Source organism: Ranitomeya imitator, chromosome 5 (assembly GCF_032444005.1).
Source record: "Ranitomeya imitator isolate aRanImi1 chromosome 5, aRanImi1.pri, whole genome shotgun sequence".
Classification (NCBI taxonomy): Eukaryota; Metazoa; Chordata; class Amphibia; order Anura; family Dendrobatidae; genus Ranitomeya; species Ranitomeya imitator.
This window is the reverse complement of record NC_091286.1, coordinates 280,286,535-280,310,788: the sequence shown is the minus strand read 5'-3', so window position 1 is coordinate 280,310,788 and position 24,254 is coordinate 280,286,535. Positions and strand designations below refer to the sequence as shown.

Here is a 24,254-nt window from a genome sequence, read left to right as displayed (position 1 = left end):
CTCGGCTTCTTCGGTGTTACATAGTGGTGGCAACCTTGGCTTCTTTGGTGTTGCATAGTGGTGGCAGCCTCGGCTTCTTCCGTGTTACATAGTGGTAGCAGCCTCGGCGTTACGTAGTGGTGGCAGCCTTGGCTTCCTCTCTGTTACGTAGTGGTGGCAGCTTCGGTGTTACGTAGTGGTGGCAGCTTCGGCGTTACGTAGTGGTGGCAGCCTTGGCTTCCTCTCTGTTATGTAGTGGTGGCAGCCTTTGCTTCTTTGATGTTACTTGGTGGCAGCCTCAGTTTCTTCTGTATTAAATCTTTAGAAGCTTCTATATAATTTTCTCAGAACAGCCGTTATGCTTATGCAGGCACCAGTCTGGGCAGTGATAATCTCCTGCTTATAAACCACTCTTAATTGTAGTGAAACAGCACGCAGCCTATAAGTAATACACTGCTGCACTCAAATTACATTACACAAACCTGCTGACCGACTCCATTTAAACAGTTGTCCACCTGCCCATGTCTGCTTTTATTTTGTGATTTAGGTTAGATAGCAAGGGAGTGATCTGATTGGCTGCTAGGACAAATGTCCCCCTTCTGTCTGCAGTTGTATTTATACCTGAGCACTTGTGTGCTTTCATTTGAATTGCTAATGCTGGTGCCTTTTGTATGGCTGGAAATGATTCATTACTAAGGGGGGCATGTGTATGTTATCTTGGTATATCAACGAATATGGCTGAAAGCATTGCGTCTTGTCTATCCATGCACAGTCACATAGCCCCCACACTTTTGTGCTGTTTTTGCAAATGATTGGGGTCTACAAGTGAGAAAGATAACAGATACATCAAGGTTTACTTTTGTCATTTAATTAAGTCTAGCTTGCTTTAAGGTACCGTCACACTAGACGATATCGCTAGCGATCCGTGACGTTGCAGCGTCCTCGCTAGCGATATCGTCCAGTGTGACAGGCAGCAACGATCAGGCCCCTGCTGTGCTGTCGCTGGTCGGGGAAGAAAGTCCAGAACTTTATTTGGTCGCTGGACTCCCCGCAGACATCGCTGAATCGGCGTGTGTGACACCGATTCAGCGATGTCTTCACTGGTAACCAGGGTAAACATCGGGTAACTAAGCGCAGGGCCGCGCTTAGTAACCCGATGTTTACCCTGGTTACCATCCTAAAAGTAAAAAAAAACAAACACTACATACTTACCTACAGCCGTCTGTCCTCCAGCGCTGTGCTCTGCACTCCTCCTGTACTGGCTGTGAGCGTCGGTCAGCCGGAAAGCAGAGCGGTGACGTCACCGCTCTGCTTTCCGGCCGCTGTACTCACACAGACAGTACAGGAGGAGTGCAGAGCACAGCGCTGGAGGACAGACGGCTGTAGGTAAGTATGTAGTGTTTGTTTTTTTTTACTTTTAGGATGGTAACCAGGGTAAAAATCGGGTTACTAAGCGCGGCCCTGCGCTTAGTTACCCGATGTTTACCCTGGTTACCGGCATCGTTGGTCGCTGGAGAGCGGTCTGTGTGACAGCTCTCCAGCGACCAAACAGCGACGCTGCAGCGATCCGGATCGTTGTCGGTATCGCTGCAGCGTCGCTAAAGGCCCCTTCACATTAAGCGACGCTGCAGCGATACCGACAACGATCCGGATCGCTGCAGCGTCGCTGTTTGGTCGCTGGAGAGCTGTCACACAGACAGCTCTCCAGCGACCAACGATGCCGGTAACCAGGGTAAACATCGGGTAACTAAGCGCAGGGCCGCGCTTAGTAACCCGATGTTTACCCTGGTTACCATCCTAAAAGTAAAAAAAAAAAAAACAGTACATACTTACCTACAGCCGTCTGTCCTCCAGCGCTGTGCTCTGCACTCCTCCTGTACTGTCTGTGTGAGCACAGCGGCCGGAAAGCAGAGCGGTGACGTCACCGCTCTGCTTTCCGGCTGACCGACGCTCACAGCTAGTGCAGGAGGAGAGCAGAGCACAGCGCTGGAGGACAGACGGCTGTAGGTAAGTATGTACTGTTTGTTTTTTTTTACTTTTAGGATGGTTACCAGGGTAAACATCGGGTTACTAAGCGCGGCCCTGCGCTTAGTTACCCGATGTTTACTCTGGTTACCAGTGAAGACATCGCTGGATCGGTGTCACACACGCCGATCCAGCGATGTCTCCAGGGAGTCCAGCGACGAAATAAAGTTCTGGACTTTATTCAGCGACCAACGATCCCCCAGCAGGGGCCTGATCGTTGGTCGCTGTCACACATAACGATTTCATTAAGGATATCGTTGCTACGTCACAAAAAGCAACGATATCGTTAACAATATCGTTATGTGTGAAGGTACCTTAAAGGGAACCTGTCACCCCGTTTTTTGAGATTGAGCTATAAATACTGTTAAATAGGGCCTGCGCTGTGTGTTCCTATAGTGTATGTAGTGTACCCCGATTCCCCACCTATGCTGAAAAATAACTTACCAAAGTCGCCGTTTTCGCCTGTCAATCAGGCTGGTCAGGTCGGGAGGGCGTGGTGACATCGCTGGTTCTTCCTCAGCTTTACGTTGGTGGCGTAGTGGCGTAGTGGTGAACAAGCAGCGCGCGGTCTGCGCTGTCATCCCTTTCGTCGGTGGGGGCGGCCATCTTCCTGGGGCCGCGCGTGCGCAGATCGAGTGCTCTGCTGCACGGGGCTTCAGGAAAATGGCCGCGGGATGCCGCGCGTGCGCATTAGAGATCGCGGCGGCCATTTTCCCAAAGCCGAGATGCAAACTCGGCTTTGGGAAAATGGCCGCCGCGATCTCTAATGCGCACGCGCGGCATCCCGCGGCCATTTTCCTGAAGCCCCGTGCAGCAGAGCACTCGATCTGCGCACGCGCGGCCCCAGGAAGATGGCCGCCCCCACCGATGAAAGGGATGACAGCGCAGACCGCGCGCTGCTTGTTCACCACTACGCCACTACGCCACCAACGTAAAGCTGAGGAAGAACCAGCGATGTCACCACGCCCTCCCGACCTGACCAGCCTGATTGACAGGCGAAAACGGCGACTTTGGTAAGTTATTTCTCAGCATAGGTGGGGAATCGGGGTACACTACATACACTATAGGAACACACAGCGCAGGCCCCATTTAACAGTATTTATAGCTCAATCTCAAAAAAACGGGGTGACAGGTTCCCTTTAAGTGTGACAGTACCTGTACCTTTTCCCATGCAAAAAAAAAAATGTAATGGCAGAACTGAAGTAAAAAGATATTGCTGGACTCACTCCATACAAATTAGAAACCGATTTTTCCCGTGGAATAAATAGAAAATAGTGAAAAATAAAACTGTCTGCCAAAGCATGTCAATACAATAAATGAACCGGACGGTTCAACTCCTCAGGATTAATGAACGTACCATCATTTTAACATTTCTTTAACGGATAACTAGATGTGTAATAGTGAAGCCATACAGGGTTGTTTTTCAGAAATCTTTCACAGGGATGTTCTGAAAATATTAAGAAATTGCACCAACTTGCCTAACAATTAGTGATGAGCAAGTAGCACCAGAGCATGCTCAGATAACACTTTATCCAAGCGCATCACTACTAACAATCTACAAGATCGAGTAGGGGTTGTCATACTTGTGGTCACTGTCTTGCCTGCGCCAATGTCCTGCGCAGCACCTCCTTTCACTCTGCTGATGGCAAAAGGGAATTTCAAATTAAGGACTACATTTCCTACAGTAGCAGGAATGTAGTATATTATGCCACATGCGGTTGCCCACTTATTTATGTGGGTCTTACATCAAGAGAGCTAAGAGTGAGAGTGAGGGAGCATGTGCGGGGCATTGGCGCGGCCAGGACAGTGGCGGACGTATCGGAGCTCACCACGATCCCCAGGAACTTTAGGGAGGTTCACAATTGTGACCCGAAAAGTTTTATGGTGCGGGGGATCGAATTGGTCCATATGGGAATAAGAGGCGGAAATGTGAAGCAGCTTCTGTCTCGACGTGAGCTCAAATGGATAGTGACCTTGGACACTGTTAAACCCCATGGTCTCAATGAGGCCTTGAATTTTGCCCCATTCCTATAATTATTACTATGTGTCCCCTCTTTGTGGATTTCCCTTCTGTTGTCTTGTTTTATTTTATTCTTTTTATTAATTTCACTTTTTGTTTATTTTTAATGTAGTTTGTATCACCATTGGATCTATTATCCTCTCTTTCCCTGACATGGATTCAAGTATGGGGCCAAGGAACGTCTGGATACCGCTATGTCACACAACTGCCGCGGATCATGAACTTTCATTATTATAGTCATTGTGTGTTAATGGTTACTTTCATTTATGTATACCGCGGTTGGTTTGCTTGTCAGTATTTGCCTCCATGTATCCATGTCATACTATGCTTTTACCCATTTCCATGCTTTATAATAGGATCGTTATATGTTGTCATCCTTAGCTGTGGTGCGCGTGCGCCTGCTTGCTCTCCTCCTGTGCCTCCCATGTCCGGCCTGTGTGCGTCTGCGGCGGGTGACTGGCTTGCTATGGTTTCTTGCGCTCGCTCACCTGTCTGCTGGCGTGGGCCGGGCTTGGGTGGGTGACGTGGTGGTGAGCCGCCGACGCATGCGCCGCTGCATACAGCTCTGCATAGTAATTGGTCACATGATGTTCATGTGACCAAGGAATTATGGGATATAAGGTCCCAGGGTTTGTAACAGGACACTCCCCTTGAGAAAGCAAGCATAGAGCGGCGAAACGCGCGTTGGGGGTTGCGCCCGATCCAGAGACCCTGTTTACTGGGTAAGATCCGGATATGGCCCATGTCGTGAGAGGGGGTTCGTGTCACGCCGGCTGGCAATTTATTTAATCCGTCCCCTGAGACAGTTTGCCCACATCCAGCCCTATTGTGTACTGCTTGTCATTAGCTGTATCTGTAGCAGCCTAGCCGCACTTGCGGCATTAGCACCATTCACATATATAGTTCAATGTGGCATTTTGGGCCCGTTTTTAGGAGATGTGGGCGCCATGGATCTTTTCCTACTCTACATCAATATATGGTGATAAGGTTATAGTGTGAAATATCGATTGTTATACATATAGAACTTATATTGATGTACATATACTTGTTCCGGGTCCTCCTGGTGTTTTCTATTGGTGTCTTTTAGTGTGTTACTTTTAATGTTGTTTTTTCTAATAAAATTTATATGTATTTTCCTATATGCTCCTGTTGTCCTCCGGTGTTTATATAACAATCTACGAGACAGGAATGTGGGGCAAAGAAGACAAATGTGGTCAATAATCAGTGTTTTTCTGAATCGCATCATTAGCAGGCTGCCTAATAAGCCCTATCCCTAAGATTCCCCCCAGGCGGGCCACGGCTAGTTGTCTGTGATGTACATATCCTGTGTACCCCGTCCACTGCTCAGTCAATGACTCCGATGCACGAGCACCAGGATCGGTGGTCATAGGTAGGATGATCCGTGCTCGTGGCCTGTAAGCCATGTCCCATCTGCTGGCTTTTGTACGTGTGCCTTTGTCGGCATCAGGTGTGGACCCTGCCATTAGCGTAATTACATTCTTCACACATTCATGAGATTTTCCTATGAATAGGACCCTGCTCCCAGATTGGAGCTGGAGAGGGATAATCGCCTTTGCTGGTCCTCCGGGAGCTGCAGGATGATTGTTGTCTAAATCTGGGATCAGCGGAGTCTTCTCTGTGCTGCGGACCCCCGGCTAAGTGCTGCTGTAATATAGTGTTTTCTGATTGCACTCCTCTTCCATTAGGTCTTTCTGCTTTTTTCCTCATGTAATCTTCGTTACAATGATTTAATATCTAAACTGTGGTCTTTTTCAGGCACACACAGAGGTGTCCGCTTCCTGAGTGCATTATTCTCCGCTTGGTGGGATCTGTGCCTGGAATTTGGCGCTATAGGAATCCTTCATATTTTGTGTTTCTCCATTGTCTGACATAGTTATGGTCACATTATTTGCTCTAAGGATAGACTCGCTTACCTATGGCTACTCCGTACACAATCTGCACAGACAGGGCTGTTCTGCCTTCTGGAGGTTCGTTTTTCTCATGTGTAGACAACTATCTGTGCGTGTGAATGGGGTACAAAATAAATAGGAGTTAGTCATGGAGTCTGGCCTAAGGCCTTGGCACTAATGTCTGAGCCCATAGAGGTGTATGGTGCTGCAATATAGATTTGTACTGCATAGGTCAAAACGTCTGTGTTCCTGGATCCGTACGATGCGGCATTGAATGAATGGTTTGCTATGGTGTCTTTTGAACTCTGAGAGAGAGATTCAGGCTTTCCATACACGGTGGCCAAGAGATGAAGATCAGGGATGCACATTCTGTATATTGGCGCAGGTCATGTACAGTACAGACCAAAAGTTTGGACACGCCTTCTCATTTAAAGATTTTTCTGTATTTTCATGACTATGAAAATTGTACATTCACACTGAAGGCATCAAAACTATGAATTAACACATGTGGAATTATATACTTAACAAAAAAGTGTGAAACAACTGAAAATATGTCTTATATTCTAGGTTCTTCAAAGTAGCCACCTTTTGCTTTGATGACTGCTTTGCACACTCTTGGCATTCTCTTGATGAGCTACAAGAGGTAGTCAGTGGGAATGGTCTTCCAACAATCTTGAAGGAGTTCCCAGAGATGCTTAGCACTTGTTGGCCCTTTTGCCTTCACTCTGCGGTCCAGCTCACCCCAAACCATCTCGATTGGGGTCAGGTCTGGTGACTGTGGAGGCTAGGTTATCTGGCGTAGCACTACATCACTCTCCTTCTTGGTCAAATAGCCCTTACACAGCCTGGAGGTGTGTTTGGGGTCATTGTCCTGTTGAAAAATAAATGATGGTCCAACTAAACGCAAATCGGATGGAATAGCATGCCGCTGCAAGATGATGTGGTAGCCATGCTGGTTCAGTATGCCTTCAATTTTGAATAAATCCCCAACAGTGTCACCAGCAAAGCACTCCCACACCATCACACCTCCTCCTCCATGCCTCACGTTGGGAACCAGGCATGTAGAGTCCATCCGTTCGCCTTTTCTGCGTCGCACAAAGACACGGTGGTTGGAACCAAAGATCTCAAATTTGGACTCCTCAGACCAAAGCACAGATTTCCACTGGTCTAATGTCCATTCCTTGGGTTCTTTAGCTCAAACAAGTCTCTTCTGCTTGTTGCCTATCCTTAGCAGTGATTTCCTAGCAGCTATTTTACCATGAAGGCCTGCTGCACAAAGTCTCCTCTTAACAGTTGTTGTAGAGATATGTCTACTGCTAGAACTCTGTGTGGCATTGACCTGGTCTCTAATCTGAGCTGCTGTTAACATGCGATTTCTGAGGCTGGTGACTCGGATAAACTTATCCTCAGAAGCAGAGGTGACTCTTGGTCTTCCTTTCCTGGGCTGGTCCTCATGTGAGCCAGTTTCTTTGTAGCGCTTGATGTTTTTTTTCCACTTCACTTGGGGACACTTTCAAAGTTTGCCCAATTTTCTGGATTGACTGACCTTCATTTCTTAAAGTAATGATGGTCACTCGTTTTTCTTTACTTAGCTGCTTTTTTCTTGCCATAATACAAATTCTAACAGTCTATTCAGTAGGACTATCAGCTGTATATCCACCAGACTTCTGCACAACACAACTGATGGTCCCAACCCCATTTATAAGGCAAGAAATCCCACTTATTAAACCTGGCAGGGCACACCTGTGAAGTGAATACCATTCCTGGTGACTACCTTTTGAAGCTCATCAAGAGAATGCCAAGAGTGTGCAAAGCAGTCATCAAAGCAAAAGGTGGCTACTTTGAAGAACCTAGAATATAAGACATAATTTCAGTTGTTTCACACTTTTTTGTTAAGTATATAATTTCACATGTGTTAATTCATAGTTTTGATGCTTTCAATGTGAATGTACAATTTACATAGTCATGAAAATACAGAAAAATCTTTAAATGAGGTGTGTCCAAACTTTTGGTCTGTACTGTAGGTGGCACCTGCATTTATTGCACACTTTTGACACATGCTCTGGATAGGAACTGCCCTTCAGCACTCCAACTCCAGTAATATCACTACAGCTCCCAGCATAACCTGATAGCCAGGAGTACGTGTGGACTGTGTTTGAGCTCCTTGCCTGGCGGCCTGACCACTTTTCTGCAGGAAACAAAAGAGTAGTAGTCAGTTTGTAACCACTTGCATGAACATAGGCTTATGATGCATTTAAGCTACGCAATTAAACAACTGCCGATTGGCTACGTGTTTGCTGATCAGAAGTTGTTTTATAGCCTATGTACAAAGTCATTGTTCTCGGCAGCACATGTCCTATTTATACAGGACCTTGTGCTGCTGAGAACAATTAATTTAAGGGAGCTTAAAATAGCACTCCTTCCACCCAAGCTTTTAGCCTTTTAGCACTGTGTTCTTACAATTGCTCATTTTGCTTTTCTACCCAGATAATTCTTCTCTTTACTCTATGTAGAAACAGGAAGTATCTTGTCCCTGCATTTCTCATCCCCCTTATCAACTCCTGTCCCAGCTGCTGCCTCATCACTTTTGCAGTGGCTGATGACTCATACAGGGAAACTTGACCTCCTGTTTCTACATAGAGCTTTGTCATGGACCTAATGGAAAAGGGAAGACTTAGCTGGGTAGAAAAGTAAAATGAGCAGTTGTAAGTACACAGTGCTATATTAAGAGGATATAAATTTGGATGGCAGTGCACCTTTGAGGCAAGCCTCATTTGCTGACCTGGTTGTTTGTATAGATCCCTTTGCCTTGAAATACAGGAATGTCTTATTTTCCAGGTTGTGTTTTGTGCTCCATGCCATATGCCACGTATTAATGCTGCTGACCTCCGTCATAGTGGTCTAATTAATCCTGATCCTCTACTGCTGTCACATTTCTCAGTTTTTGCCTCCTCATACACACTGTGGGCCGACTAAGTTGGGACACATTAATATTTCTTTTGGAAGGCCTACGAAGAGATTGAAATATGTCGTTTGTTGGAAGTAATATTGCCATGAATATTGAATAAAACAGTAATCTTTCTAGCGGGTTCATTTATTATTTACGGCCTCACTTTGTTCTATTCCCTAATTAATGGTATCCTGACGTGAAATCCCTGAAGAGAACACGTACCAGGAAGCGCTCACGTTGCATTTCTGTAAAAATAACTTTTCTAGTTTCTTTCTAATTCCCCTGTAACTGGGCATATTTGTGGGGTCTTTATGACCGATTTTGCAGTGTATGTATATTGGGGCTATCCGATAAAACCTCTAGTAGCACTCGGCCATATTATACACCTGTGTGAGCGAGCCCTCACAGAAGTGAACTTTGCCTTATTACAAACATTTACCTCAGCACTTGACCTCTTCTAGTGCTCGCAGCTCTGCTAGAGAGCTGTGCCTGATTCTAACCAATGTAGCGCAGCAGAGGTGAACCTGGACTCATTACAAACCCACATTTGTAGTGATGTCCGCTCTGCCCCTCTAATCCGCACTGGCTGCAGAGTGTCATTATGAGAGCAGATTGCCAGTCATTACATGTCTCACACCGGTAATGCCTCCTTTCATCTACAATAACCTCTGGAGGCAGATTCTCATGGAAATCTGTCCCATCCATAGTTTTTAACAGCTCATAAGAAAGATGTGGATTTCTTTGGTACAAGATACTGGATCACAGGTATCGGTTTATGCACCTGCCCGTGACCTACATGCCCATATAGACGGCTTAGAGGGGTTGATCCCACTGACCTATTCCTTTTAATTACCCGGTGTTACTTCATAAAAAAAAGTCTATATATCCACCTCCTGATCCAGCTCTGCTTTGAGCCCTGTGTCCACTGCTAGTCTTCTGACAATGGGTGCAGCAGTAACATGGCATTGTTTGTCATAAGACCGATGGGGGGCACAGTGATGAGAGTGAAGGAATGGCGTAGGGGGCAGGACAGAAGTATAGATTTTTTTTTTTAATTATTTCTGCAGCACCCTTGCGATGAGTTATGGCATGGGAAGAGCTTTTTCTCTAGTGTATACTTTTGGCCTCATTTTTAGTTGCCATAGAGGCTATCAGTCTCAAGTTCCCATGGAACATCTGGTATTTGAATAAGGACAATTATACAGACGGAGTCACCTAATTTCCGGCCGTATATGCCAATCCGAGGTGCTCATCAAGATGAAATAGACTGCTTACAGTCAGTAGCCCCTTTGGCCCATACACCTGAACCCTATTTTGCGGAAGGGGAGTGCTCGGACGGAAGGCCTGACGGGGAAACTGAACATAGTGGAAAGCGCTATATGACTCCAGCCTTAGGCTTCTTTCACACTTCCGTCGGTACGGGTCCGTCGCAATGCGTCGGGCCGACGTACCGATGGACATTGTGAATTTACTGCACGACGTGGGCAGCGAATGCAGTTTTTCGAGGCATCCGCTGCCCATTCTGCAGTCTGGGGAAGAGGGGCGGTAGAAAATGGTGGACGCGATGTACAAAAAAAAGTTACATTGAACTTTTTTTGTGACGACGGTCCGCCAAAACCCGACGGATCCGTCGCATGACGGACGCGACGTTTGGACATCCATCACGATCCGTAGCTAATACAAGTCTATAGGCAAAAAAAACGCATCCTGCGAGCACAGTTGCAGGATCCGTTTTTTGCCCATAGCGACGGATTGCAAAACATGGAAGTGTGAAAGAAGCCTAAGAAGGTTTTTGCTCCGTTATCTTAGTGTCTTTGTTCTTGTATATAGGTGCTAATTTTGTCCTTAGTTGGTGGCTATTTTTCTTTGGGAGATGCTCTATAAGGACAGTCTGATTTTACACTCCGCTTGGCATGAATGTGTGCGAGTTCAGCTTGGCTTGGTTAATATTTCATATAAACCAGTGAGGGGAACACGCTCAGCCGATGAAACTATTTGCAGCTGTTAACGCGTTTTACATATTACATTAGTGGTCTCTTTCCAAACAAGCGAAGGCCTTTGTTCTCTGCTGTTCTCCCGCGATATGTCTGAAGGTAGGGAGAGTGAAGCAGCAGGGATCACGTGACATAGTGTCATGCAATCCCTGGGAGAGCCAGTGTCGACACTGCTGGAATGGCAACGGAGGGGAGTAAAAGTGTTAAGTACGACTCGAAAAAGAGTTTTAATAGATGTGCTTTTTTTGTTTGTTGTTGAACAAATTGTTAATGTGTGCAAAATTTGATGACCTGGCTATTTCATCAGATCACTTTAGCCATTGTTATACATTAGGAACGTGGGCCAAACTTATCAAAGCTAGCAGCACAACTATCATTAGTGTCCATAGCAGCCAATCACAGCACAAGTCTCATTTATTGTGCTGCTGTAGAGAAATGCAAGCATCACTGTGATTGGTTGTTATGGGCGACAAAGATTGCACCAGTTTCTATACATCAGGCCCCTTGTGATTGGGGCGTGCTCGTGCAGATGGCAATTAGGGCTTATGGTGGCCGGAGACTGGCTGCACTCCAGACGACGTGTGGTTTACTCATTACATTCATTCACCCCAGAACTGATCCTGGCATGTAGCCATGTTGGGTATTTCTTGGCTGCCAAGTTTTTAAGACAGGATGATATCATGCGATTGTCATGTTTTCTGCCAAGAGTGAAAAATAAATGGCCATTTACTGCTCAGTGACAGCGATCTTCCCTCCGTGGCCCCTGATGCCATCTATAAGATATTGGGAAGCCGAGAAGATGTGGAAAATGTCCTCACAGGGGTTGTCCACCTATTGGAGACTTTATATCCCTTAAATACATGTATTTAAAGGTCATAATCATTTGGGCAGTTAGGTTTCATCACAAATGTAGCTTTTTGCTTTTACCGGCTTTTTGTCTCCCTGCACTCTTAATTGGGTGTGTGGTCCTAAATTAGATAAGCTCACAGAAAGGAAGATAAAAGCTCTACAAACCTTCCCATATAGCTATGTTCCAATGGTCATTACTGGACATGGGAACATAGCCTTACTGTCAGCCTATGCTCACTGATGGAGTCAGTTAACTCATTCAGCAGCCAGCAATGTGCAGTACAATACGGAGGCTATGGAAGGCAAACTGGGCAACATTTTTTAATGAAACCCAATTGCAAGAATGATTGAAAGATATGTATTTCAAGTTAAAGAATAACACCGTTCCTATTAGTGGCCAGCTGCATTAGAAGAGGGTCCTTTCTGTGCATTTCTTGGCTGTGCCTGTGTGTGTCAGCCGCTGCTCTGCATTGGCAGGGACGTGTCAGTCAAGGCTTTGTGCTGTGAGTTGTGCTATTCTATAAATGGCTGCACAGCTGTGCCATGTTACACGCCGCCGGTCTGTCAGGAGGGTGGAACACGGCTTCATTGTCTCCCTGATATGTGCTGCCGAACCGTGCTGACAAGGGTGGCACTGTGTACCTCATACAGGCAGTATACTCGTCTGTGCCTGCCTCCTGTCAGGTTATACAGCCTGGCAAGGAATCGATCAAGCACTAGGCACTGAGGAGACACCGAAGGGTCCTGGCCACAATGTCGCCTGTTTAATTCTAAGGTGGCATCCAAGTTCTTGCTCCCTCAGTGGAGGACGATATATCGCTCCATACAGACCCCTATACAGTCACACTACGCACAACCGCCCACCCTCAGTGTAACGCTCCTCACAGTGTAACGCACCAGCCATCTCTAATCTGGAGCAAAAATCTGCTGACAGATTTAATTTAAGGCACAGGACAAGCCGACACATCTCATTGTGTGACATACAGAGTACCTTCACAACTGGGCATCTATTTTATCTCCATCTTCTTCATTTGGTGTATATGATTCTATAAAATAAGCTTTTGCAGTCGCTTGAATCAAGGACTGGAGGGGGCTGTGTTCTCTAAGACTTGCCTGTACACTGGCACCCCCGGCATCACTTACATTCATACAGATTTCAACATCAGAAGAAGCAGCGGCCGACCATTGGTCTCGTCATCTGTCACCCTTATCTCATTTATTTTACTCACTTATATAGCGCCATTAACGACTTTATCCCTGTCCCCATAGGGGCTCATAATCTTGATTCCCTATCAGTATGTCTTTGGAGTGTGGGAGGAAACCAGAGTACCCGGAGGAAACCCACGCAAACACGGGGAGAACATACAAACTCCTTGCAGATGTTGTCCAAGGTGGGATTTGAGACCAGAATCCTAGTGCTGTAAGGCTACGTTCACACTAGCGTTGCGCGCCGCTGCGTCGGCAACGCACGACGCACGCAAAAACGCGTGCAAACGCACGCAAAAACGCTGCGTTTTTCGACGCGTGCGTCGTTTTTTGACGAAAATCGGACGCAAGAAAAATGCAACTTGTTGCGTTTTCTTGGTCCGACGCTAGCGTCAAAAAAGACGCACGTGTCGGAAAACGCAACACACAAAAACGCATGCGTCCCCCATGTTAAACATAGGGGCGCATGACGCGTGCGTCGCCGCTGCCTCGCCCGACGCTAGCGCGACGCACACTAGCCGAACGCTAGTGTGAACGTAGCCTAAGGCTGCAGTGCTAACCACTGAGCCACCGTGGTTTCAGATTTGACTTGCCATGAGTATCAAAGGAAAATGTTCACAAATGAAACAAAGGCATCTTGGCACTCATTGAGAAAACCCATTTTAGATTGTGATTTTTTTTTTCTCTAATCTTCAGCCATGTTTTTCATGGATTGATCACATACCCATTACACTATGTTCTCATGATGAGCTTATGGGGAGTTTTTGCATATTTCCTGCACCATTTCTGCGCCTGTCATGTAAGTTCCGATACTTGTGGATTTTTCATTGAGTTTTTGGTGCATTTCTTTACATAAGTTTTTATCACGCTGTCATGTTATAATTAAACTTCTTTGTTTTTGATACTTTCTGGTATTCGGCAACACTTTATTGATACAGTCACATGGAGATTACATGCGATTTAATGCGTTTCTGCAGCGTAAACACACTAAAAACGTAAATGTGTTCTTTACCTTATCTAATGTAATTTTCTGGGGACCATCTTCATTGAAGACTCTGCGTACCCAGAAGAGAGATTGCCCTGTGGATTCCAAGCACAGTGCACAGTGGGAATGAAGTTGCTCCATATCCCATCCCCTTTGCTGAAACTGTCAGACTATGTGCTCGGATTTCTGCAGACCCCCCACTCATTGCTGCTCACCCCCTTGTTGTATTTCACACATTCTAAGGCTACGTTCACATTAACGTTGTGCGGCGCAGCGTCGGGCGCAGCCGCGGCGACGCATGCGTCATGCGCCCCTATATTTAACATGGGGGGGCATGGACATGTGTTGTCTTGCGTTTTGTGATGCATGCATCATTTTGGCGCAACTGTCAGAGCGCAGAGGACGCTGCATGATGCAGTTTTTTCTGCGCCAAAAATCATGCAAAAAATGAACGCATGCGTCACAAAACGCTGCGTTGTGCATACGTTTTGCATGCGTTGTGCATTCCGACGCTGCACCGCACAACGCAAATGTGAACGTAGCCCAAGTGGTTTTCTGATTAATGGTATGCCCGACCCCAGCAGATCAGCTGTTGTGCCCACCTGTGTCGGCCATGGAAGCTGCTGCTGTTGGCACATGGCTCGTATCTTGGTGCTGCACATCGCAGAATGCCAAGTATTTCTATGTGTCTCTTCATTTCACACATTTGAGTAGTCCAGACATTTGCGGCCTGTGCAGGGATTTGGTTGTGGGGAAGGCGAGGACTTCCAGTATTGCCCAGAGGTCATGAATGACATGGCGTCGGGCAGACTGGCGGTGGAGGTGTTAAGTCTGTAGGGGGCATAATATTACTTGGATTGATGCGTGCTGAGTATTGATCCGTTCCTCCCGTTACCAGAAGATGCACAGCGTCAGGTTTCCAAGGTTCTGGGCTACAGGACGTAAGACAGCAGATCAGTGGCCATACGGCTACATGTGACGTCTCGCAGCCTCGCTCCCTCCTATATACTGGGAGGTAGAGCACACATGAATGACTACGAGGCCAGTGCCATCCTAGCCATCTGTTCACTGGGCCGCAGTGTGTGTAGGTACTGTGCCATCTTCTGTTTTAATGATACCCCATGCCAATCTGTTCACATGTCTACAAAATGGAAGCGGATGAAAGGCAGAAGCTTAGCGCCACATTACATGTCTGATTGTGCTTTCTGCAGGCTTCCCCATGTAATGGCTCCTATCTCAACCTGTGCCTGGGAGATGTGCAGGACAGAAGGAGTTAAAGGGTTATTCCCGTTATTATCGAGTATTGCCGGATATTATTGTCACATCAGCTCAACACTTACATGTTAGGGTAGGTAATTGGCAGCGCTTTGGAGACATACACATTAGCGCTTGCCTGAAGCTCTCCTGACCACCATACACAGGAGCACTTGCCTGAATCTCTCCTGACCTCCCCATACATGGGAGCGCTTGCCTGAATCTCTCCTGACCTCCCCATACACAGGAGCGCTTGCCTGAATCTCTCCTGACCTCCCCATACACAGGAGCGCTTGCCTGAATCTCTCCTGACCTCCCCATACACAGGAGCGCTTGCCTGAATCTCTTCTGACCCCCATACACAGGAGCGCTTGCCTGAGTCTCTCCTGACCCCATACACAGGAGCGCTTGCCTGAATCTCTCCTGACCCCCATACACAGGAGCGCTTGCCTGAATCTCTCCTGACCCCCATACACAGGAGCGCTTGCCTGAATCTCTTCTGACCCCCATACACAGGAGCGCTTGCCTGAATCTCTCCTGACCTCCCCATACACAGGAGCGCTTGCCTGAATCTCTCCTGACCTCCCCATACACAGGAGCGCTTGCCTGAATCTCTCCTGACCTCCCCATACACAGGAGCGCTTGCCTGAATCTCTTCTGACCCCCATACACAGGAGCGCTTGCCTGAGTCTCTCCTGACCCCATACACAGGAGCGCTTGCCTGAATCTCTCCTGACCCCCATACACAGGAGCGCTTGCCTGAATCTCTCCTGACCTCCCCATACACAGGAGCGCTTGCCTGAATCTCTCCTGACCTCCCCATACACAGGAGCGCTTGCCTGAATCTCTTCTGACCCCCATACACAGGAGCGCTTGCCTGAGTCTCTCCTGACCCCATACACAGGAGCGCTTGCCTGAATCTCTCCTGACCCCCATACACAGGAGCGCTTGCCTGAATCTCTCCTGACCCCCATACACAGGAGCGCTTGCCTGAATCTCTTCTGACCCCCATACACAGGAGCGCTTGCCTGAATCTCTCCTGACCCCCATACACAGGAGCGCTTGCCTGAATCTCTTCTGACCCCCATACACAGGAGCGTTTGCCTGAATCTCCTATGACCCCCATAGACAGGAGCGCTTGCCTGAATCTCTCCTGACCCTCATACACAGGAGCGCTTGCCTGAATCTCTCCTGACCCCCATACACAGGAGCGCTTGCCTGAATCTCTCCTGACCCCCATACACAGGAGCGTTTGCCTGAATCTCCTATGACCCCCATAGACAGGAGCGCTTGCCTGAATCTCTCCTGACCCTCATACACAGGAGCGCTTGCCTGAATCTCTCCTGACCCTCATACACAGGAGCGCTTGCCTGAATCTCTCCTGACCCTCATACACAGGAGCGCTTGCCTGAATCTCTCCTGACCTCCCCATACACAGGAGCGCTTGCCTGAATCTCTCCTGACCCCCATACACAGGAGCGCTTGCCTGAATCTCTCCTGACCCCCATACACAGGAGCGCTTGCCTGAATCTCTTCTGACCCCCATACACAGGAGCGCTTGCCTGAATCTCTCCTGACCCCCATACACAGGAGCGCTTGCCTGAATCTCTTCTGACCCCCATACACAGGAGCGTTTGCCTGAATCTCCTATGACCCCCATAGACAGGAGCGCTTGCCTGAATCTCTCCTGACCCTCATACACAGGAGCGCTTGCCTGAATCTCTCCTGACCCCCATACACAGGAGCGCTTGCCTGAATCTCTCCTGACCCCCATACACAGGAGCGTTTGCCTGAATCTCCTATGACCCCCATAGACAGGAGCGCTTGCCTGAATCTCTCCTGACCCTCATACACAGGAGCGCTTGCCTGAATCTCTCCTGACCCTCATACACAGGAGCGCTTGCCTGAATCTCTCCTGACCCTCATACACAGGAGCGCTTGCCTGAATCTCTCCTGACCCCCATACACAGGAGCGCTTGCCTGAATCTCTTCTGACCCCCATACACAGGAGCGCTTGCCTGAATCTCTCCTGACCCCCATACACAGGAGCGTTTGCCTGAATCTCCTATGACCCCCATAGACAGGAGCGCTTGCCTGAATCTCTCCTGACCCTCATACACAGGAGCGCTTGCCTGAATCTCTCCTGACCCTCATACACAGGAGCGCTTGCCTGAATCTCTCCTGACCCCCATACACAGGAGCGTTTGCCTGAATCTCCTATGACCCCCATAGACAGGAGCGCTTGCCTGAATCTCTCCTGACTGCCTCATACACGGGAGCGCTTGCCTGAATCTCTCCTGACCTCCCCATACACGGGAGCGCTTGCCTGAAGCTCTCCTGACCTCCCCATACACAGGAGCGCTTGCCTGAGTCTCTCTTGACCGCCCCATACACAGGAGCACTTGCCTGAATCTCTCCTGGCCTCCCCATATACAGGAGCGCTTGCCTAAGTATATCCTGACCTCCCCATACACAGGAGCGCTTGCCTGAGTCTCTCTTGACCGCCCCATACACAGGAGCGCTTGCCTGAATCTCTCCTGACCCCCATATACAGGAGCGCTTGCCTGAATCTCTCCTGGCCTCCCCATATACAGGAGCACTTGCCTGAGTATCTCCTGACCTCCCCATACACAGGAGCGCTTGCCTGAGTCTCTCTTGACCGCCCCATACACAGGAGCGTTTGCCTGAATCTCCTATGATCCCCATAGACAGGAGCGCTTGCCTGAATCTCTCCTGACCCCCATACACAGGAGCGTTTGCCTGAATCTCCTATGACCCCCATAGACAGGAGCGCTTGCCTGAATCTCTCCTGACTGCCTCATACACGGGAGCGCTTGCCTGAATCTCTCCTGACCTCCCCATACACGGGAGCGCTTGCCTGAAGCTCTCCTGACCTCCCCATACACAGGAGCGCTTGCCTGAGTTTCTCTTGACCGCCCCATACACAGGAGCACTTGCCTGAATCTCTCCTGGCCTCCCCATATACAGGAGCACTTGCCTGAGTATCTCCTGACCTCCCCATACACAGGAGCGCTTGCCTGAGTCTCTCTTGACCGCCCCATACACAGGAGCGTTTGCCTGAATCTCCTATGATCCCCATAGACAGGAGCGCTTGCCTGAATCTCTCCTGACCCCCATACACAGGAGCGTTTGCCTGAATCTCCTATGACCCCCATAGACAGGAGCGCTTGCCTGAATCTCTCCTGACTGCCTCATACACGGGAGCGCTTGCCTGAATCTCTCCTGACCTCCCCATACACGGGAGCGCTTGCCTGAAGCTCTCCTGACCTCCCCATACACAGGAGCGCTTGCCTGAGTCTCTCTTGACCGCCCCATACACAGGAGCACTTGCCTGAATCTCTCCTGGCCTCCCCATATACAGGAGCGCTTGCCTAAGTATATCCTGACCTCCCCATACACAGGAGCGCTTGCCTGAGTCTCTCTTGACCGCCCCATACACAGGAGCGCTTGCCTGAATCTCTCCTGACCCCCATATACAGGAGCGCTTGCCTGAATCTCTCCTGGCCTCCCCATATACAGGAGCACTTGCCTGAGTATCTCCTGACCTCCCCATACACAGGAGCGCTTGCCTGAGTCTCTCTTGACCGCCCCATACACAGGAGCGTTTGCCTGAATCTCCTATGATCCCCATAGACAGGAGCGCTTGCCTGAATCTCTCCTGACCCCCATACACAGGAGCGTTTGCCTGAATCTCCTATGACCCCCATAGACAGGAGCGCTTGCCTGAATCTCTCCTGACTGCCTCATACACGGGAGCGCTTGCCTGAATCTCTCCTGACCTCCCCATACACGGGAGCGCTTGCCTGAAGCTCTCCTGACCTCCCCATACACAGGAGCGCTTGCCTGAGTCTCTCTTGACCGCCCCATACACAGGAGCACTTGCCTGAATCTCTCCTGGCCTCCCCATATACAGGAGCACTTGCCTGAGTATCTCCTGACCTCCCCATACACAGGAGCGCTTGCCTGAGTCTCTCTTGACCGCCCCATACACAGGAGCGTTTGCCTGAATCTCCTATGATCCCCATAGACAGGAGCGCTTGCCTGAATCTCTCCTGACCCCCATACACAGGAGCGTTTGCCTGAATCTCCTATGACCCCCATAGACAGGAGCGCTTGCCTGAATCTCTCCTGACTGCCTCATACACGGGAGCGCTTGCCTGAATCTCTCCTGACCTCCCCATACACGGGAGCGCTTGCCTGAAGCTCTCCTGACCTCCCCATACACAGGAGCGCTTGCCTGAGTCTCTCTTGACCGCCCCATACACAGGAGCACTTTCCTGAATCTCTCCTGGCCTCCCCATATACAGGAGCGCTTGCCTAAGTATATCCTGACCTCCCCATACACAGGAGCGCTTGCCTGAGTCTCTCTTGACCGCCCCATACACAGGAGCGCTTGCCTGAATCTCTCCTGACCCCCATATACAGGAGCGCTTGCCTGAATCTCTCCTGGCCTCCCCATATACAGGAGCACTTGCCTGAGTATCTCCTGACCTCCCCATACACAGGAGCGCTTGCCTGAGTCTCTCTTGACCGCCCCATACACAGGAGCGCTTGCCTGAATCTCTCCTGACCCCCATATACAGGAGCGCTTGCCTGAATCTCTCCTGGCCTCCCCATATACAGGAGCGCTTGCCTGAGTATCTCCTGACCTCCCCATACACAGGAGCGCTTGCCTGAGTCTCTCTTGACCGCCCCATACACAGGAGCGCTTGCCTGAATCTCTCCTGACCCCCATATACAGGAGCGCTTGCCTGAATCTCTCCTGGCCTCCCCATATACAGGAGCGCTTGCCTGAGTATCTCCTGACCTCCCCATACACAGGAGCGCTTGCCTGAGTCTCTCCTGACCCCCATACACAGGAGCGCTTGCCTGATTGCTCCTGTGCTCTCCATTGGAGAGTTGCTGCTGTTTATCTCTGTAGGAATAGAAATCCAACAGGCTGGATCCTTCACTCCCCTGTTATAATATTGGAGTATAGTTGGGAGGCCACCATACACATTAGATGATCGAGTTTGGCTGACTTTTATCTAATGTGTATTGTGGTCGTCGGGGTCCCCAGATGTTATCCCATTGCTGGAAATTGTAGTGATCAGCCAAGAATTTTACAGCGAGAGTTCAGCTTCTCTACAGCGCCACCACAGGGTAGATGAGGCATTACACAAAACCCCTAGACTCAATTAGTTCTCCCATAACCTAGTCTGCTTGTGAGTTGTGACTAATGGCTGTGGATCCTAAATGAAGTACACCCTCTTTTAGAGTTTGACTAAAGAAACATGGCTGACCCCCCCCATTACTGCCACTCGTGCCCATGCATTATTTGTTACTGCCGCTGGTCCTCCTTCACTTCAGTGCAGCAATAAACACAATCTGACTGGTGTGGCGCTGTTCCTGGGAAAAGGCAGTGTTGGACAAGGAATTTAAATCAAAAAGCCCTAATACAGTATTTAAAATGGGGTTTCTTAAGCTAAGGACCCCAGTAAGTGATCCTGCAGCTATGGTGACTGGCGGGGGTCTACACTGCACTTCTACCAGCTATAACTGACCTGCGCAGAATTGTGATGAGAATATTTTCACCCAGGTCTGTAGACTGGTGGGCATCAATGGACCTCTCTGAAGCCTCTGCACATGGTCGGCTCCCAACCAGGCCGTCAAGTGACTACTGTTCTGTACAGACCCTTATTCTCTGGGTTCCTGGATAAATCTTATTGATCATTGTTCTTGGTTCGGGATTGCCTCTAAATTTAAGAGGTTGAAAGATGAGATTTGTGTTCCTCTTCATCTGTATGTGAAGACTGCCATTAGCAGGCTGATTAGTGGCTTAGGCTCCGGTAATCCTGTCAGGCACTGCTGAGGACAGCTTATTTTAGGAGCTGAGTAGTGATGAGCAAGTGTGCATGGATAAGGTGTTATCTGAGCATGCTCGTAACAGTGTGTCTTCAGAGTGCTCTGATACTATGTCTGAGTCCCCGCAGGTGCATGCCTTGTGGCTGATCAACATCAGAACACATGCAGGGATTGCCTAACAAACAGGGTGCGAGGCTGCTGCCGCCGGGACTATAACATGGTATTCGAGCACACCGATAGTACATGAGCATGCTCAGATAACACCTTATCCGCGCACGCTCGCTCATCACTAGAGCTGAATGATCAGACACTCTTTCTGATCAGCATTCATGACAAACATGTACAGATGCTTTGTGTGGGGTACCACAGGCATAAAGCGTACAATGGCATACCAATTATGGATTAATGGTGATTATCAGTGATCATTTATTTTTCTCTTAGAGACATGTGACTCATTGACTGATACAGTAATATAGATATAAAGATTTATATTACATATTTTTTTTTTTTTGTCTAACTGATGTACTTTATTCTGATTGAGTTTATATATACATATGTATACAGTGTGTGTATGTATGAACGTATTCTATTGCTCCAATTGATTTCTTTGTTCTTTTTCCTCTTTAGATCATTCGACTTCCAGTGGTACATCCACATTTAAGCCAGTGAACCCACTGGTGTGTCTTCCCACTCCCCATGTCATGCCCTCTACAGCCAGGACGTCAGTGCCCAGACACCGAGAGGACAAGCTGGACCCTTCCTGTTGGGACAGCGGCTATGCTTTGCCTGGGGCAGGCAGGACCTATGGCCATTCTGACACTCCGCTTGACATGAAGGACTCCAGGCCCATGAAGAAGTGGTCGTCTCTTTCTAAGTTGAGCACACCGGATGCTTTTGTTCAGGATAGCCGGGTGGACAACGGGTCACGCCATAGCCTTGAGCGCATGGGCCGGGAGAGTTGTCTGCCCCAGCAGTTGCGCGCCTATAGGCCGGCATGTCTGCACTTCAGCATGGAAGCTCTTAAACTAGACGATAAGGATGGAGATAAGAAGGATTTTATGGACCTGGACCTCAAATATAAATACAACAGCTGCAGCGGGAGTGACTTTACTAACTGTGCTCCACAAAGTAGGAGGCATACCTTGGATATGACCTATAGTGCCTTACCGGAAAGTAAGCCTTCTGCTAGTGACTCCTATGTGCAGAAACACAGTTATTTTGGGTACCAGGCTGGAGCCCCGCTTCAGTCTTCTCTAAGAACTCAAATGTGGCTTTCAGATCAGCTCCATGCGAATTCTCAAGACAGGAGAACTCCAGAGGAATCGTGTTTGTCCGCTTGGAATCCATTAGAACATCTCCGCCAGAACACCGAGGTACTGGAAACATAAGTGTGATTGTGCTGCCACCTTGTGGCCAATCCTTATTATTGCAAGTGTAATTTTACCCTTCTAGTGTTGACCCTATCAGAATGTTATTCCTTAATTTGGCAGTATACGCAAATGGTAGACATTGCTCATCCTTTCTGCAATACACAATTTTCATGTTGTAAGGATGTTATGATGGATATAACTCTTGGCTTTAGCTGACGGAGACCGGTCCTAGGCATTGGTGCGTGCAGTATTGGGGTCCATGCTAAGGGCTCAGTATGGCGGCACACAGGGTACTATGGCTCTTTATACCAATCCTATGGGGTATCATTGCATTCCCTACATTACAGCACATGATGAAGTATGTCACTTGCTTTCTTCCCTTACAGACCTTATATAAATGCTTGAGAAAAATATTTCCCTTAAAGTATATAGTAGATTAGGAGCAGTATTGCGGTTCTGTACAAAGCTGATCCTTTATATGAAGCCTTTGGCCCTTTTTTCACACTTCGACCTCTGCCATATTTGTCTCACTCCTGATATTGGCTTGCAAATATTGATGCATTAAACTGACCAAGTACTGCCATGGGAAATAGACCTTATGATGGAGTTACAATGTGGGATTTTTTAACTACCTTTTTTTTTTCAAAACACCGCGGAGAGATGATACTTTAAAAGTCTAAATTTAAAATGTTGATAATCTGTAGTCAGAGGGCTTTTATTTGCTGCCATTTGGGGTGCTGTGTTTTTCTTTTTTAGGGTACTTTCACACTAGCGTTTTTTGTAAATCCGTCACAATGCGTCGTTTTGCAGAAAAAACGCATCCTGCAAAAGTGCTTGCAGGATGCGTTTTTTCCCCATAGACTTCTATTGGCGACGCATTTGCGACGGATTTGCACACTTCGCATCCGTCTTGCGACGGATGCGTCGTGCTTTGTCGGACCGTCGGGAAAAAAAAACCCTACATGTAACGTTTTTTTCTCCCGACGGACCGCTTTTTCCGACCGCGCATGCGCGGCCGGAACTCCGCCCCCACCTCCCCGCACCTTACAATGGGGCAGCGGATGCGCCAGAAAAATGCATCCGCTGCACCCATTGTGCAAAGCGTTAAACGCTAGCGTCGGAATCTCTCCCCGACGCATTGCGACGGGGAGATTCCGACGCTAGTGTGAAAGAAGCCTTACTAAACGTGCCCGCCCTGTGTATGGAGTTTTTTCCCCACTTTCTGCCATTGGAAAATGCTTGAAAAAAATGTACAATATGTGACAAGATAAAAAAAAAAAAGCCACCAAAAATGGTTGTGAAAAATAATATAAACAAAATGCTCTAAAACAGGGGCGGGCAATTATTTTTCTTAAGGGGCCATATGAGATGTGGAAGGCCAAACCAATAGGCTGAAATTAATTCTGCTCAATGTTAATATTAACATATTATGTATATTAATATTAGTTATGTCACTTAATATTGAGCAGAATTAAGTATGCTGACATTCCCCTATATACCGTATAAGCTAGCACACAGCCTCTATATACAATAATGCCCAACATAGCCCCCTATATACAGTATGAGCCCCCACATAGCCTCTCTGTGTACAATATGAACCCTCACATAGCCTCCTATATAGTGTCAGTCCTCACATCGCCTCCTGTATACAGTGGAAGTCCCCACCTAGCCTCCTATACACGGTATAAGCCCCACATAGCCTCCTACATTCAGTATGAGCCCCCACATAGCCAACATTCAGTATGAGCCCCTACATTCAGTATAAGCCCCACATTACCTCATATATGCAGTATGAGCCCCAACATAGCCTGCTATATACAGTATGAGCCCCCACATAGCCTATTATA

The 24,254-nt window shown here is 48.2% G+C and overlaps 1 protein-coding gene across 1 annotated transcript in view; it reads left to right on the top strand.

The window, feature by feature from the left end:
• Positions 1-24,254, top strand: part of CEP85L (centrosomal protein 85 like) — a 141,976-nt gene that overhangs the window by 34,948 nt on the left and 82,774 nt on the right. The window contains exon 3 of the mRNA XM_069726208.1: positions 21,665-22,410. Within this exon, the coding sequence (XP_069582309.1) occupies positions 21,665-22,410 (746 nt within the window). The remainder of the gene's footprint in view (positions 1-21,664; positions 22,411-24,254) is intronic.